This window comes from Eleutherodactylus coqui, chromosome 6, assembly GCF_035609145.1.
Source record: "Eleutherodactylus coqui strain aEleCoq1 chromosome 6, aEleCoq1.hap1, whole genome shotgun sequence".
NCBI classification, from domain to species: domain Eukaryota; kingdom Metazoa; phylum Chordata; class Amphibia; order Anura; family Eleutherodactylidae; genus Eleutherodactylus; species Eleutherodactylus coqui.
In genome coordinates this window covers 220,314,140-220,328,720 of record NC_089842.1, presented here as the reverse complement: position 1 = coordinate 220,328,720, position 14,581 = coordinate 220,314,140, and the positions used below count along the sequence as shown (strand labels likewise).

At 50.6% G+C, this 14,581-nt stretch overlaps 1 protein-coding gene across 1 annotated transcript; it reads right to left on the bottom strand.

The window, feature by feature from the left end:
* Nucleotides 1-8,543: 8,543 nt before the first annotated feature.
* Nucleotides 8,544-13,553, bottom strand: ILF2 (interleukin enhancer binding factor 2). Its single transcript, XM_066608844.1, has 15 exons — nt 13,451-13,553; nt 13,312-13,368; nt 13,201-13,243; nt 13,014-13,118; nt 11,138-11,215; nt 10,955-11,057; nt 10,809-10,874; nt 10,615-10,731; nt 10,465-10,543; nt 9,563-9,650; nt 9,428-9,489; nt 9,228-9,342; nt 9,073-9,163; nt 8,833-8,998; nt 8,544-8,695 (listed from the first exon to the last, which is right to left on the bottom strand). The coding sequence occupies exons 1-14, from the start codon at nt 13,453-13,455 to the stop codon at nt 8,841-8,843; spliced, it is 1,167 nt and encodes a 388-aa protein (XP_066464941.1). The 5' UTR covers nt 13,456-13,553; the 3' UTR covers nt 8,544-8,695; nt 8,833-8,840.
* Between the last annotated feature and the right edge of the window lie 1,028 nt (nt 13,554-14,581).

The following is a 14,581-nucleotide window of genomic DNA, read 5'->3' as shown; positions in this document are numbered from 1 at the left end:
GATGAGAGTACTACAGAGAGTGGTTGTACTACTACAGATAGTGATGGACAATACTAATGAGATGAGAATATTAGCAGGTCATGTAGTACCATGGCATTAGGCTTCCGCCATTTCCCTGCACCTACACAGGTATTTCTGCTGTGCTTGTAAGCTCGTCACACGGGGTTTTCACAGACATGTAATGTCTAACAAGGTTCCCACATGAGTCACAAGCAAGCGACGATTCCTCGCCTGTACGCCATGTATAAATGTGTCACTGCAGCGATTTATAATCCAAGATATCACCTGGCTCCTCCTGTAAAGGGAAGCAAGCAGGAAGGAGCACTCAGCGGAGGTCACACAACTTTCCCAGACTCCTGAGAGGCAGATCTGCCTAGTTAGGCACCCAGCAGTGCCAGTTTGGCTATCCCTGTCATTGCAGCCATCTTGGTTGCCACCCATCTTCCCCAGGCACATATAGCTAAGAAACAGCACAGAACGATATTTTTTAAGGATACTCTGCGGTATGTGGGTCTTGATAACCGTTTGTTCTGCCCCATGGTCACGCTGCCACCCCAGATAACTCCCTGCAGACAGACGGGCATTGTGCCCCTTACACTGCCCCTGTAGTGCAATCTCAAGAACATGTTGGATTCTTGCACCTCCCTCCGGGAGTCTCTTCTAGGAACTGAGCCGGTGGTTCTGGAAGCCGCTGACCTCTGCCCACCCTGAGCCCTGATGCCAGGCGACAGCCCTGTGGCATCGTGCTCAGCTGATCACACGGCTGCTTCTGCCTAATGCTACGTTCATAATTACATTCTCTACAATCTGCATTGAAATGATAAGGAGGGATTAGTATATCCGGAGCCCTGCGCCCGGCTCCTGGGCACCAAACATAGAGAATGGAACCTAGAAGGCGCAGACCTGGAGTGGCCAAGCTCAAGATGGCAGCGAGGTAGGCATGTCCAGTAACCATAAAGCTCCTTACAGAGGGTGAGAGGTTTCAGACTTCTGGCTCACTGTGTATACAATTATAGTAACGTGGCGCCAGATCCACCGGATGCGCATGGCATCAAAAGTATGAAGGTAAAGCGTTCCTACCAACTGCTGGGCAACGAAAAGAGGGACAACTGTAGCAGCGCACATAGCACGCCCCGGCAAATTTTTATGACAGGCCATGCCCCTTTTACACAAAGCCACATACTCCATATCCCATAATAGTGTCTTTCAGTGACCAGCAATAATAGTGATCCCCATAGTCGTCCCATTAGTAATAGTGTCACCACAGTGGCCCTAGTAGCAATAGTGAACCCCATAGTGGCCCTAGCAGGAATAGTGTCACCACAGTGGCCCTAGTAGTAATAGTGACCCCCATAGAGGCCATAGAAGTAATAGCGACCCTACAGTGCCCTAGTAGTAATAGTGACCCCCACAGTGGCCCTAGTAGTAATAGTGACCCCATAGTGGCTCCGGTAGTAATAGTGACCCCACAGTGGCCCTAGTAGTAATAGTGACCCCAAGGTTTCTCCAGTAGTAATAGTGACCCCACAGTGGCTCTAGAAGTAATAGTGAGCCCCACAGTGGCCTCAGTAGTAATAGTGACCCCATAGTGGCTTCGGTAGTAATAGTGATCCCATAGTGGCTCTAGTAGTAATAGTGACCCCCATAATTGCTCCAGGAGTAATAGTGTCACCACAGTGGCCTCAGTAGTAATAGTGACCCCATAGTGGCTCCGGTAGTAATAGTGATCCCATAGTGGCTTTAGTAGTAATAGTGACTCCCATAATTGCTCCCAGAGTAATAGTGTCACCACAGTGGCCTCAGTAGTAATAGTGACCCCATAGTGGCTCCAGTAGTAATAGTGACCACATAATGGCTCCAGTATCAATAGTGACCCCATAGTGGCTCCAGTAGTAATAGTGACTCCACAGTGACCTCAGTAGTAATAGTGTCCCCCACCGTGGCTCCAGAAGTAATAGTGTGACCACAGTGGCCTCAGTAGTAATAGTGACCCCCCCACAGTGGTCTCAGTAGTAATAGTGACCCGAATAGTGGCACCAGTAAAAAAGTGACCCTGGTAGCAGTAGCGACCCCCATTAGTAGCAACAATATTAACAGTGACCCCCCCATTAGTAGCTTCAGTCTTAATAGTGACACCAATAATGAACCTCCAGCCACCCAACTGACATTTAACTCACTTGTAGTCCCAGTCCGGTGGAAGTGGCGTCGGTGTTATAATCAGTGCGACCTGACCCCTCCGCTGGCCAGTGTGCGCCAGACACAGACCCCAGGGAGAAGTCAGGGATGGTAGTGATTACAGTAGCTGCGGCCACTGCTACCGGACCAGGACTGCAAGCGAGTTAAATGCTTGACTGTTGGGAGGCATGGGTAATCTGTAACCCTCCAACCACTGAGAAGAGGGTGTGATGCTGACAGAACAGATTTCCATCGGTTCAAAAGTCATTGCAAATGTTAAGATATCATTCCAGCCTCCAAGAATTCATCCTATTATATCGGGGGAAGTGGTTCTCTGGTGGGGGGCGCTGCGAGAAATATATGGCTCCAGTACCCGGTATGTGATGCGGAGCAAACTATACATGTGGAGGTCCCCGAAGCTGTGAAGTCACAGGCAGCAGAAGTTCCTGCAACTGTCCCATTCATCTGCACAAGCCTCGTAGAAGTCAATGTGCCAAAAAACACCAGTCTGATGGATGCAAGAAACCTGCTGCTCAGCCTGCGATTCCTAAAAATGGTGAGAGTGACCAAACATGTCTCTGCTGGAAGAGAATAAGCCCCAGAACCATACATGTGGAGGTCCCCGAAGCTGTGAAGTCACAGGCAGCAGAAGTTCCTGCAACTGTCCCATTCATCTGCACAAGCCTCGTAGAAGTCAATGTGCCAAAAAACACCAGTCTGATGGATGCAAGAAACCTGCTGCTCAGCCTGCGATTCCTAAAAATGGTGAGAGTGACCAAACATGTCTCTGCTGGAAGAGAATAAGCCCCAGAACCATAAGCATTGAACTCTCCCCCGCCCCCCCCCCCCCCGTGAGCGCAAGGATATGTACAGATGGAAACTGAGAGCAATCAACAAGCCAATGACATCCGTGACTACCTGGATTTGATAGCAGGCGACATCTGCTGGACATCGCAGGCATTACAAGTCATACATTGCACCTGCACTGTCACAAGCACGGAGGGATGCCCTTTAAGAAACATAAAAGCCAGGGAAAAAAAGACTGAAAGGGAAAACAGAAAATGAAATTAACTAAAAAGCAGGAAGCAGCAAATCACAACCAAAACGACTGAAGGACAACCAGCTTGTATATAGGAAGACTCACTGTACATATTACTGCTGACAACCAGTCTGTATATCATGTCTGAGAGGTAGTCACAGCCCCGCCCCATGCTGATGACATTACTGATATGACATGTGATCAGACATGAGATCTGCTCACTTATACTACAGTGACATCATCTATTACTGCTGACAACCAGCCTGTATATCATGTCTGAGAGTAGTCACAACCCCGCCCCTGCTGATGACATCACTGATATAATTACATGTGATCAGACATGAGATCCACACACCTTATACTACAGTGACATCATCTATTACTGCTGACAACCAGCCTGTATATCATGTCTGAGAGGTAGTCACAGCCCCGCCCCCAGGTAATGACATCAGTGCTGTAGAGATGGATGTGGTCCCCTGTGCCCCCCTAGTCCTCTATTTTCCGGCCGCCCCCAATATCACAATACGCCAGTCCGACCTGCAGCCACCTCTTCGTTATGGCAGATAAAGACGCCATTGTCTCCGGATCTTGTGGTCTTGATGAACTCGTTCTGCAGCATCCAGAGCCAGGAGACGGTATAAACAGGGCATTCATTCACCAACCCCATAGAGTGACAGGCACCTGGAGACGTCGCAGCCCGGGGCCACCAACTGCTGTGGGAAACCCCGCGCTCTACAGGATGAGACCACCCGCCTCCCGGGCACTGATGGGCACTTGGCGGGTTGTGTAAGTCGTCCCCTCCGCACCTTCCTCTGTCCCCGTCAAGCTCTACATGACAAGTAATCCGAGCATCTGACAACACTAGTCACAGCCAAGTCATGAAACTTTTTGCCAGAAGTTGTCAGAGCCCCGCCCTGTCATCAGAACTGGTCATGTGATCTTGCTCATCACGGCAGTACAGATGGCAGCAAGTTTGTCAGTCGCTCTACGCTTTCTGCCATCCCTGGAATCGGCGAAGGGACTGATGGGGAGAACAGAGCTCATTCAGACAGGCAGACCGAGTTTGTCGCCATGTCATGCGCACCATTTTCATGAACCAAAAGTGCGATGAACATGTGTGCATAAAAAAATAAAAAATAAATCAGGAAGGACCCGTTGCTTTCAGCGCGTATCGTGTATTCACTGCGTATTTACACGCTTTTATTGGCTTCGGTCTGTTATAACAAAAGTAGGACGCGCTGCAGGAAACCCAGTTTGAATACCACAATGCAATTCAATGGAGTTTCAGTTCTGCGTATTATGGCCATGAGACGCAGTGCAACTCCACCCGTGTGATGGAGCCCTCAGACCGCCTCCTCGCATAGATGAAACACTACGTAAACGGCATTTTTGCATCTTCTGTGATGAATCTACGTCGTTTTTGAAAAACGGTGCAGCTTCTAACTCCACATATGGTCTGTTTATGCTGCAGAAGGCAACCAAGGGTTAAATTCTGTGGCTGGTGGCCATATCCCGACCATTTAGGTGCAGATTTGGTCATAATGCAGATTTATTTTGCCTTCTATGGGGTATAGTCATCACGCTGCTCTACATGACCCTGTGTGCCGCCGCGCCAGCCTGACTCCATTACTGCTTGAATCACATAGTGCTGGTTACCAAATCTGGTGATTGTCTTCTCCTGTGACTACATGGGTCTTGTTTGTAGTCTGTAACCATGGAGACACAGGTCAGCATGGCAACTGCAGCCACTGTTTGAGTCATAGAGAGGCGGTGCTTATGACATGGGAGGAGTCTCAAGCATTGAATGAAGCCAGGAGAGGACAGCCACAGGCTGGCAGTGGTGATATCCGCTGCCTGGTGTGACCCAAGTGATTTGCACATTTTCCCGCTCCGAGGCTTACGTGCGTGCTGCAGCGTGTTGTTCTGGTGTATATATCAATCTTCCCGCAACCTTGATTACCGCTAGAGATAAGGGAAAGTTTCCACTGATGCCAGTAACTCCGCACAACTCTGGCGCTGGACAACTCGGGATGTAGCCTCACAGGCTGCAGCTGCCATCTTGTGGAGAAAAGTGGGAACTGCAAGCAATCCTATCGTTACCTGATGTGTTTGTGCTGCTCTGCACGCTGTCCTTAGTTCAGGAGAGGGGGGGGGGGAAGCAGATCATGCGGGAGTTACAGGGTAACAGCTCGATCACACAGACTGAAGGGTGTTCTGCTTCATGCAAATAAGCAGAATGGAACAATAGCTCTCCAGCACCACCTATCGAATGGCAGCATTACTGCAAACAAATGTCCAACCGTTTATACAGATCTTAAAGGGGTTGTCCCGCGAAACAAAGTTGGGGGTATACACTTCTGTATGGCCATATTAATGCACTTTGTAATATACATCGTGCATTAATTATGAGCCATACAGAAGTTATTCACTTACCTGCTCCGTTGCTAGCGTCCCCGTCTCCATGGTGCCGTCTAATGTTCAGCGTCTAATCGCCCGATTAGACGCGCTTGCGCAGTCTGGTCTTCTCCGTGTTGAATGGGGCTGCTCGTGCTGGAGAGCGGCTCCTCGTAGCCTCACCCCGTCACGTGTGCCGATTCCAGCCAATCAGGAGGCTGGAATCGGCAATGGACCGCACAGAAGACCTGCGGTCCACCGAGGGTGAAGATCCCGGCGGCCATCTTCGCAAGGTAAGTAAGAAGTCACCGGAGCGCGGGGATTCGGGTAAGTACTATCCGTTTTTGCATCGGGTTTGTCTCACGCCGAACGGGGGGGGGGGGGGGGGGGGGGGGGGGGCTATTGAGAAAAAAAAAAAACCCGTTTCGGCACGGGACAACCCCTTTAAAGATTGGAAATTTCCCACAAGCCAGAACCCAATCCCTAGACAGCTGTTTCGGGGTGTTTGCCCCCATCAGTGTGCAGTAGGATCTGGCTTTTTTAAGAGAGAGACCCTGCTAATTTATGCCATTTCCATTTTTAAGAAAATCCCCAACCACGAGAGGCCAATTGAGAACAAAACTTCAATGCAAATACTTTTGGTATTTAGGGCCTCATATCCTCAGGCAGATCAGATTGCACATGTTGATTTCTGCAACAGGAGATCACAGATGTAATGGTTTTTTGCGCGGCTGCAATGTGACTCATTCCTGATGAAAAAAAATCTGCAGCCCCACCACCCAGCCTTTTCTCCATCTATCTAATTGATTTTAACCTACAAATGCACCACGCATCCGCAATTGTATTTGCGGATGCACTGCAGATCGTCCGCACCCACTAACTTTTATTGAGCCCATGCGCACTGAAATGGAGCATGCTGCAATTTGTTTTTTTCCACCAAAAACAGGGGGGAGAGAAGAGGCACACCGATTCAGCTCTTAGCAAGACTCAGAAAAAAAGTTCCATGACAAAATACAAAAATCTTTGACAATTCAGAGAATTCCATGAACACTGCCTAATCGTGGGTTTTAGGGCACCTCCTCATGATTGGGTGCGTAAAAAAAAAAACAAAAAACAAAACTGTCAAGCATTGTGTAAGAGCGGCCTCAGACTCACACTTGCTGCGTATTTACATGTGCGAAAACAAAACCCATAGGGCAATTCACAAATGCGCATTAAGGGTGCGTTCCCACGAACGTATATCGGCTCGGTTTTCACGCCGAGCCGATATACGTTGTCCTCGTGTGCAGAGGGGGGAGGCTGGAAGAGCCCAGGTGCAGGAACTGAGCTCCCGCCCCCTCTCTGCCTCTTCTCCGCCCCTCTGCACTATTTGCAATGAGAGGAGGCGGAACGGGGGCAGGGCTAAGTTGCAGGAATTAGCCCTGCCCCCGTTCCGCCTCTCCCCATTGCAAATAGTGCAGAGGGGCGGAGAGGGGGCGGGAGCTCAGTTCCTGCTCCTGGGCTCTTCCAGCCTCCCCCCTCTGCACACGAGGACAACGTATATCGGCTCGGCGTGAAAACCGAGCCGATATACGTTCGTGGGAACGCACCCTGAACATGTATTTGCAGTCCGATTCCCCTCTATGGCCCACTCCAGTCCATAATCCACACTATAGAACTCGCTGCCTGGGTTTTCATGTGACAGATGTGAATTGACCCTTTTCAATCTACTGTCTGACCTCTGAAGACATTATGAGTTAAGGCTGTACAGCTTTGATGTTGGAAGACGTCCATCGGGGTTCTCTTACTGTATATTGCCAGCCTCTCTGCGGTCGGAGCCTATCCAACGTGTCACCTCATGCAGTACTGGCTTTAGCCAACATATAGCGCCATTGTATAACGGCAGAAAAAGAGCACGCCCCCTAGGAAAACCCGGATTGGAAAGGGTTAAGTTAATTTTATTCACTGTGTATTAACATAAATGTAATGTGTGGCACAGATGGGAAAATTCTGCATTTCCAGTACAAGCCCTGGGAGGGGGAGACAACCCCCCACGTGGGCAGATATTTTATACAACATTCTTGGAAACCGCTGCAGATTCTACATCCACTTCTGTTTGAACTACAAGGGTTAAATTGCACAGCTGCTGCATAAGGAGGTCGGACTAGATGTTGGATTTGGGCACACATTCAGCCACCACAGTACTGGCTTCCCTTGGGAGGGTGGGGGTGGTTGTCACTAGGAAGCTGTTTCAGCAGCTGTATATACGTGATGGGTGGATGAGACTCTCCAGCCGCTGTCCTGTGACTTTTGCGCTCCTCCGCATTGTTACTAGATGGTTAATAACCAGAGTAAATGGCGATGACCCCGATCGCTTTACAGTGACGCGAAACACAACGAGCGGCATAAGCGCCTGTAATCATCCAGGAACACAAGCAAAGAGGTGTTTATAGTCCATCTGAGTCGTGAGCAGCAGCTGGTACAATGGAGACAAGCGGGCGGCTGGACAAACGTTACCATGACGATGTATGAGAACCCGTACGTGCCGCTGATTGCGGTCATAGACATATTAAGCAATAATTCAGCTGTGCCTGGAGAGCGCTCACGGCCCGGCCTCCCCAGGGGGCGATAAGATGTTGGGCAGCGGTAAATAGATAAACACTTCTGAGAAAGCTGATCTAGTAATAGGCGCACGTGGCCAGGAGCAGACAATGGCGCAACGCAGCCACATTTAACCCTTACATGTATGAATAGACCAGAGCATGCCAGTCAGTGGTGCCTGCAGTAATGGGGACTAGAGAGTTTCCATTCCTATGAGCTACTGTTCCAAGTTATCAGCCAGGAAGGAGGCAATGCCACAGTGCCGTATCTAGGTCCATAGTAACATAGCATCCCCACACAATAGAGACGGAGACCCCCAACAACCCACCAACACCCAGGAACCGGACACGAGCCGTAACAGTGGAAATAGAAATTTATTGTGGACAAGAACTGAAAAAAAACACTACAGTATAAAACAAGTCACAACACGAGCGGGAACACAACACCAAGATGGCAGCGCTTGGTCCGGGAGGAGACCTGGGTCGCCCCGTGTCTGGGCAAAAATATCTGGGGAGAGAGATGCAGCTGTTAGGAAGAGACTCCCACATCACCACGATGGTGCCATTGACCCAGTCATGTGAGTTATACAGACTCGCTCCATAATCCTCCACAAGGACACTACAGTGCAGCCGGGCACTACCTACCCGTCAGATCACTCCTGGGTCTCCATGTTCTCCTCTTCCTCTGCTCCCTCTGGAATTTCTGGACTCTCGCCATCCTCCCCCTCCTTCCTCTCTGGGGGTCTCTCATAGGCCTTCTCAGAGGGGGTTACAATGACACCGTCCCAGGTGGACATCTCTGTGGCGAGTGCTGTGGGTATATAGTGATTAGGACCAAGGTCCTCCCAGGATAAGGCCACCCTCCCCTATAAACCTGTCACGTACCTCCGGCGTCTCCCTCCAGGCCGAGGATCTTGCGATATCCTCCGTGAGATAAGATGCGGATCAGGGTCTGCGCAGTATAACACACCGTGTCCTGAAGAAGAGGCACCAGTAAAGACATGACCACCCACGGGTGTGCCGCCCCCCCCCTCCCTTACCTGCTGTTCCAGGGTCATCACCGTGTGGACCCTGAAGTTGCCGCTCTCACACGGATCTGTAATTCCCACAGAACCAGGAAGGAAGAGGCCAGCAGCCAGAATTTGGAGGCATCGCCTGTCAGAGGAAGCAGATACTGGAGCAGAAGCGTTCATACAATCCACTTTTTGGCGTCACAGTGTCCCCCATTACCCCTTCTTACCTGTAGGCGATGTTGAGTGCCAGTGGCTGCCGGGATGGGTTGTTCATGACAGCATAATGTGCCTTGAAATAAGAGGGACCATCATGTTAGTACCTGACTACAGAGGACAGTGAGCAAGCGGCGGCGGCAACTTACCAGCAGATCAAGAATCCATGGAGTCAAAGGCTCAAACCCAGCGAATCTGCCCCTCAGGTCTTTCAGCAGTCGGATTAGGACCTTCACTCTGGAGAAAGCAGAACCAGGAAGCGTGAGACCCCTGAAGACAGTGATCCAGACCTCCCCTGGCTGCATATATCTATATTAAACCCCAGTTTGGCACGAACAACCAATCAGATTGAATCAGGGAACCTAACAACCAATAAGGTTGAATCACACAAGCCAAACAACCAATGACCGTGCTGGAATTGTGAACCAGAACCAATGAGGTTGCTGAAATTGCTGCATAGTGCCAAACTGGGGTTTAATATAGATATATGCCCCCTGGTCAGTCTGCATGTACTACTACATGCCACCTGTAGGAGGTGACTGCAGAGGAAATAGGCTACAACTAACCTCATCACCCATTTGCTGTGTTTGGCAAACAGCCACATAAAACCTCTACAATCAGCTACTTTACTCACCCTGCTTGATGGGTGGGATAGTGGAGAGCATGATGGGTTCTGCAGGGAGCTACACTACCAGTTCCTATGGTGTTACAGTGCTAGATGGCAACGTCACTGCTAGGTGGTTGGCACTCATGCACAGCATTTAGGCAGGCTGATCACCACTGGCTTCCCACTTAGCAACAAGTCAGGGTTCCAGCAATGATTTTTATGCGGGTCGAAAGCAGCCAATGAATGCAAAGTGCACCAGGTCTGAATTTAGACAGTAATCGAACAAATTTGTTCATTTGAAGAATTTTGTGCAATAATCATCCCGTGTAAATTGACCTTAAAACAGCATTCTGAATGCAGCTCTGGATGTGATTGGAGTAGGTGGCCTATTTTAGCAGATAAAAAAAAAAAATGAAGAAAAAAAAATAAAAAATTGTGACTCACGTGGAGTGGGATGCGTTCTCCTCAAACCAGCGGGCATGTCTGATGGCAGCAAGCGCACTCTGCAGGACCTTGATGTCCACTGTAAGAAGAGTCGGGTGTCAGTGGGTGCAGAAGGGTTGGGTGGTCCCTTGTGGGGATTTATATACTCACAGTGCAGCTCAGCATCCAGTTTGCGCAGATTTGGCGGGACAGTTGTGATTAAGATTTTCACGGTGGCATCTGCAGAGCTGATTTCAAATCCGGTTTCATTGGTGAGCATGGTAAGAACTGGAGGAGACATGAGAGAGATGATATATGGATCCCTCCAGTCGCAAACTGCCATGGACAGAGCAGAGGACACTCACCTTCAGTTGGGTCCTGTGCCCGAAGCGTTTCCACAACCTTCATACCCAGAGCAGAGACAGCTTCCACTGTAAAAAAAGCGGATGAGGGTTCGTTATAATGGTCGGGAGGGGCGAGGGGCTGCAGGAGACAAGAATCAGTAACTCACATGTGGGGAGAATCTTCAGGATGACGACGAGGTCGGCAACATTGTGCCCGGCGGTCATTGTGCCCTTCTTGTAAGAACCCACCTGCCGCACCTCTTCGATTTGCTGAAAGGGAATAAACATTATCACAAGCTGAACGTCACCCAGTCCATGAGCCACCACAACATCACACAGAGAGCCCTTACCACTTCAAAGTTTCCAGGGGCCACAATCAAGTTGTCAATGACGTTATTAATCTTCGTTACCAGTGAGAGGATGGAAGCCTGGAAGAGACAAAAAGATCAAATAACGGGATCGCTGTGGCTGACGGAGTAACACCTTAATGACCAAGCAAATGGTTAATTCTCATAGTCAAAAAAAAAATTTACTACTTTATTTTCTGCCCATGGAGGTGTGAGGTGTCGGGCTCCGCAGAAGGAGTTGTATCCATTAGGGCAGTTCTGGGATACACAGGACAAGAGGGGGAAAAAAAACAAAAAAAAAAAAACAAAAAAAACACACAAACACCCTCAGGCATCGGGCCTAGTGTTTTTTTTTTTACATTGCTCACCCGGAAAGTAGTTCCCAGTGTTTTGGGCTTCACCTTGCCCTCGGCCGTGTAGATGTGGCCTAGAACAGGGTTGGGAGGGAGGGGGGGGGAATATACATTTTTCTTCAAGTTAAACACTTTAATCCCACAAGTGTCTGGAACCGGCGGAGGGCGGCACTAGTGTGCCACGTCTGATAGGAGTGCGCCTAACGCAGCCCAAGATGGATTTTTGGCGCAGAATGCTCACCAGTTCTGTGGCAACATCCTACTACTCAGCATTCAGGGGTGGGGTTGTCTCAGGAATGAGACGACTATTTCATCCCCCTCAATACGAGTTTCAAGAAGACCCCCCCCCCACCCCATCAAGCAGCTCCTATAGAACGCAGTGAGAGGAGTAGAAGTACCGCACATTACGACGAGCGCGTTCTGCTTTACCGCATATTATGCACAAGAGAGCGCCATTCTCGATGGGCACGTAACAATCGCCGTACGTATGGAACTACGTTGTGTTCAAGCGCCGCTGTGTGGGCGGGGAGTCTAGAAGAGCAAAACACTAAAAAGTGTTCCAAAGTTGCCCTGAATGAAGATGAAGGCCCCCACCAAACTCCATTGGTGGTCCACGGTGGCGCAAACAGGTTTTGTTGCAGGAAAAGCAAGGAGGTGTGGAGAACAAACAGCTTTAACCTCCCCTCCCTCACGGTCAGGCTGTGTATCACACGTACCCCAAGCGGTGCCACAAAGCAGTACAGCGTGTTCCACCACAATCCTGGCTTAGGGCCGCCTGCGGACGAGCGGGTCGGATCCGTCGGCGAGAATTCTCGCCGCGGGACCCGACCGCCTGCAGAGACGAGCGCGTACTCACCCGTGCCCGGCGGCCCCGACTCTTTCATGTGCCGGCGCATGCGCAGACTGGAGCCGGGTGAGTGGCGTTTCTGTGCGAGGCTCTGCGAGCCCCGCACAAAAATAGGACATGCTGCGGTTTGTTTGCCGCGCGAGATTTCATGTGGCCGTCTGCATAGGAGTGCGTATTGTAATGCACTCCTATACAGGCGGCCTAAGAAGGATATATATATTTTTTTTCAGTTAGTTTAGCAAACAGTCAGATAAGGATTAGTTGTTGCCAGGACTGCTGCCTGCCCGATGCCAGGATGGCGCTGTCCAACGTGCGGAGTGCAGGTCATATGGGCAGCACGGTTCCATTTCACTTACGGCCCTTTTACACAGGCCACTAGCGAAGTGCAGAGCATTCAGGCGTCTCGCTGGATGGCGTCTCGCTGAGCGCTTCACCTGCTAGGAGCGACAAGCCGCGATCAACATGCCGACTGAACGTCACCGACAAGGAGAAGCCAGCAGATGTTTCCCCACGGGACGCCGGCGCCCACTTCATGCATGCAAACTAAGTGAGTGATCATAGTCCTCCCGCTGACCGGAGCGGCAGCACCCACTGTCTAGAGATGGGCTAGGACCCAGCAGACACCTGTAACCTGCCCCAACCCCCCCATATACAGCCCAGCAGACCCCCTGCCCATTACCTGCTCAGCGGGCGTGGGGGCGAGGTCTTGGTTACGTTTCAGCAGCGCCTCGCTGAATGGCGCCTCGTCGGGCGCGGGCTTCACCCGGGGGAACGCCATTTCACACTGCAGAACAAACAGTCGTTAGTCACCGGAAGACCGGGCGGCAGCAGCAGCACACTGTGGGGGAGGACGGAACAGCACTCACCACATGGAAGTCGAACGGGATGTGCGGGACGAAAGGCCTGAAACTGAAGGAGAACAGAGGTTACCGGGCGCGGGAGCGTCACCATGACAACAGCGGCCAGATGCTACTTACCCAGTGCCGGGACCGACCCGCGACCCGAAGCGTCCACGACCGCGACCTCGTTCACCCCTGTAACACAACAGCAGAGTGAGACCACAAGCCCCGCAACACGGCAGCCCCCGGCCCCACACAGCGGCTCGCCGCCTCCTACCTCATGGCTCCGACTGCAGCTCCACACGACCCGGACAATGGACACGAGCTCAACCGCGAGGCTGCGACACTGACCGAGCAAGCGTTCTCTGATTGGATATAAACGCCGGCAGAACAGCCAATCAACAAAGCTCTTGTTAACAGCCCGCCCACCCGACGATTCTCATCCAATGGAAAGCATGATTCTAGTTAAAGTAGGAAGATCGACAAACTAATCAACCAATAAAACTATTCGGCGCCTCTACGCCGCGCACGCCGGGAAAAAATGGCGGTAGTGTTTCAAAACAACTTTATTGAACTTCTTCATAGGTGAACAATACACAAAATTCATTGAAACAGAAATAAAGCTCTGAGCCGTGTATCTAATCCTATCCTAGGTGATACTGTCTGCTGAGCCGTGTATCTAATCCTATCCTGTGTGATACTGTCTGCTGAGCCGTGTATCTAATCCTATCCTGTGTGATACTGTCTGCTGAGCCGTGTATCTAATCCTATCCTGGGTGATACTGTCTGCTGAGCCGTGTATCTAATCCTATCCTGGGTGATACTGTCTGCTGAGCCTTGTATCTAATCCTACATGTGTGATACTGTCTGCTGAGCCGTGTATCTGATCCTATCCTGTGTGATACTGTCTGCTGAGCCGTGTATCTGATCCTATCCTGTGTAATACCGTCTTCCAATCTGTGTATCTGATCCTATCCTGTGTGATACAGTCTGCTGAGCTGTGTATCTAATCCTATCCTGTGTGATACTATCTTCCGATCTGTGTATCTGATCCTATCCTGTGTGATACAGTCTGCTGAGCTGTGTACCTGATACCATCTGCTGTATCCGCCCTCTGACTTCCTGTAGGAGGGTATGGCTCACCTGTGTGCAGGTGACTGCAGCTCCAAGCCTCCCTCTGCTACTTCTAGGTCTGGGGATTCTGTCTCTTTCTTACCCAGGGGAGAGTGAGTTCCTGGTCTATGGTTAGAGGGAAGACTACTACTCTCTCTAAAGCCAGCCGGCGGAGGGTGGGAACGCATTGTAACCGGCTACCCAGAAGGGACTGAGGAGATCTAGCCGGGGACGCAGCGATATGTCTCCTGCACCCCTCCTTGCTAACCAGGGTGAGGAACATCAGCTTTCTTGG

Bases quoted from the DNA above. Each gene is read 5' to 3' on its own strand.
- ILF2 (XM_066608844.1), bottom strand. The intron at 11,058-11,137 runs GTAAGGGCTCTC...ATTCCCTTTCAG, and splicing joins CCCCTGGAAACTTTGAAGTG to CAAATCGAAGAGGTGCGGCA. The intron at 9,164-9,227 runs GTAAGGGAGGGG...CCTCTTCTTCAG, and splicing joins TGATGACCCTGGAACAGCAG to GACACGGTGTGTTATACTGC.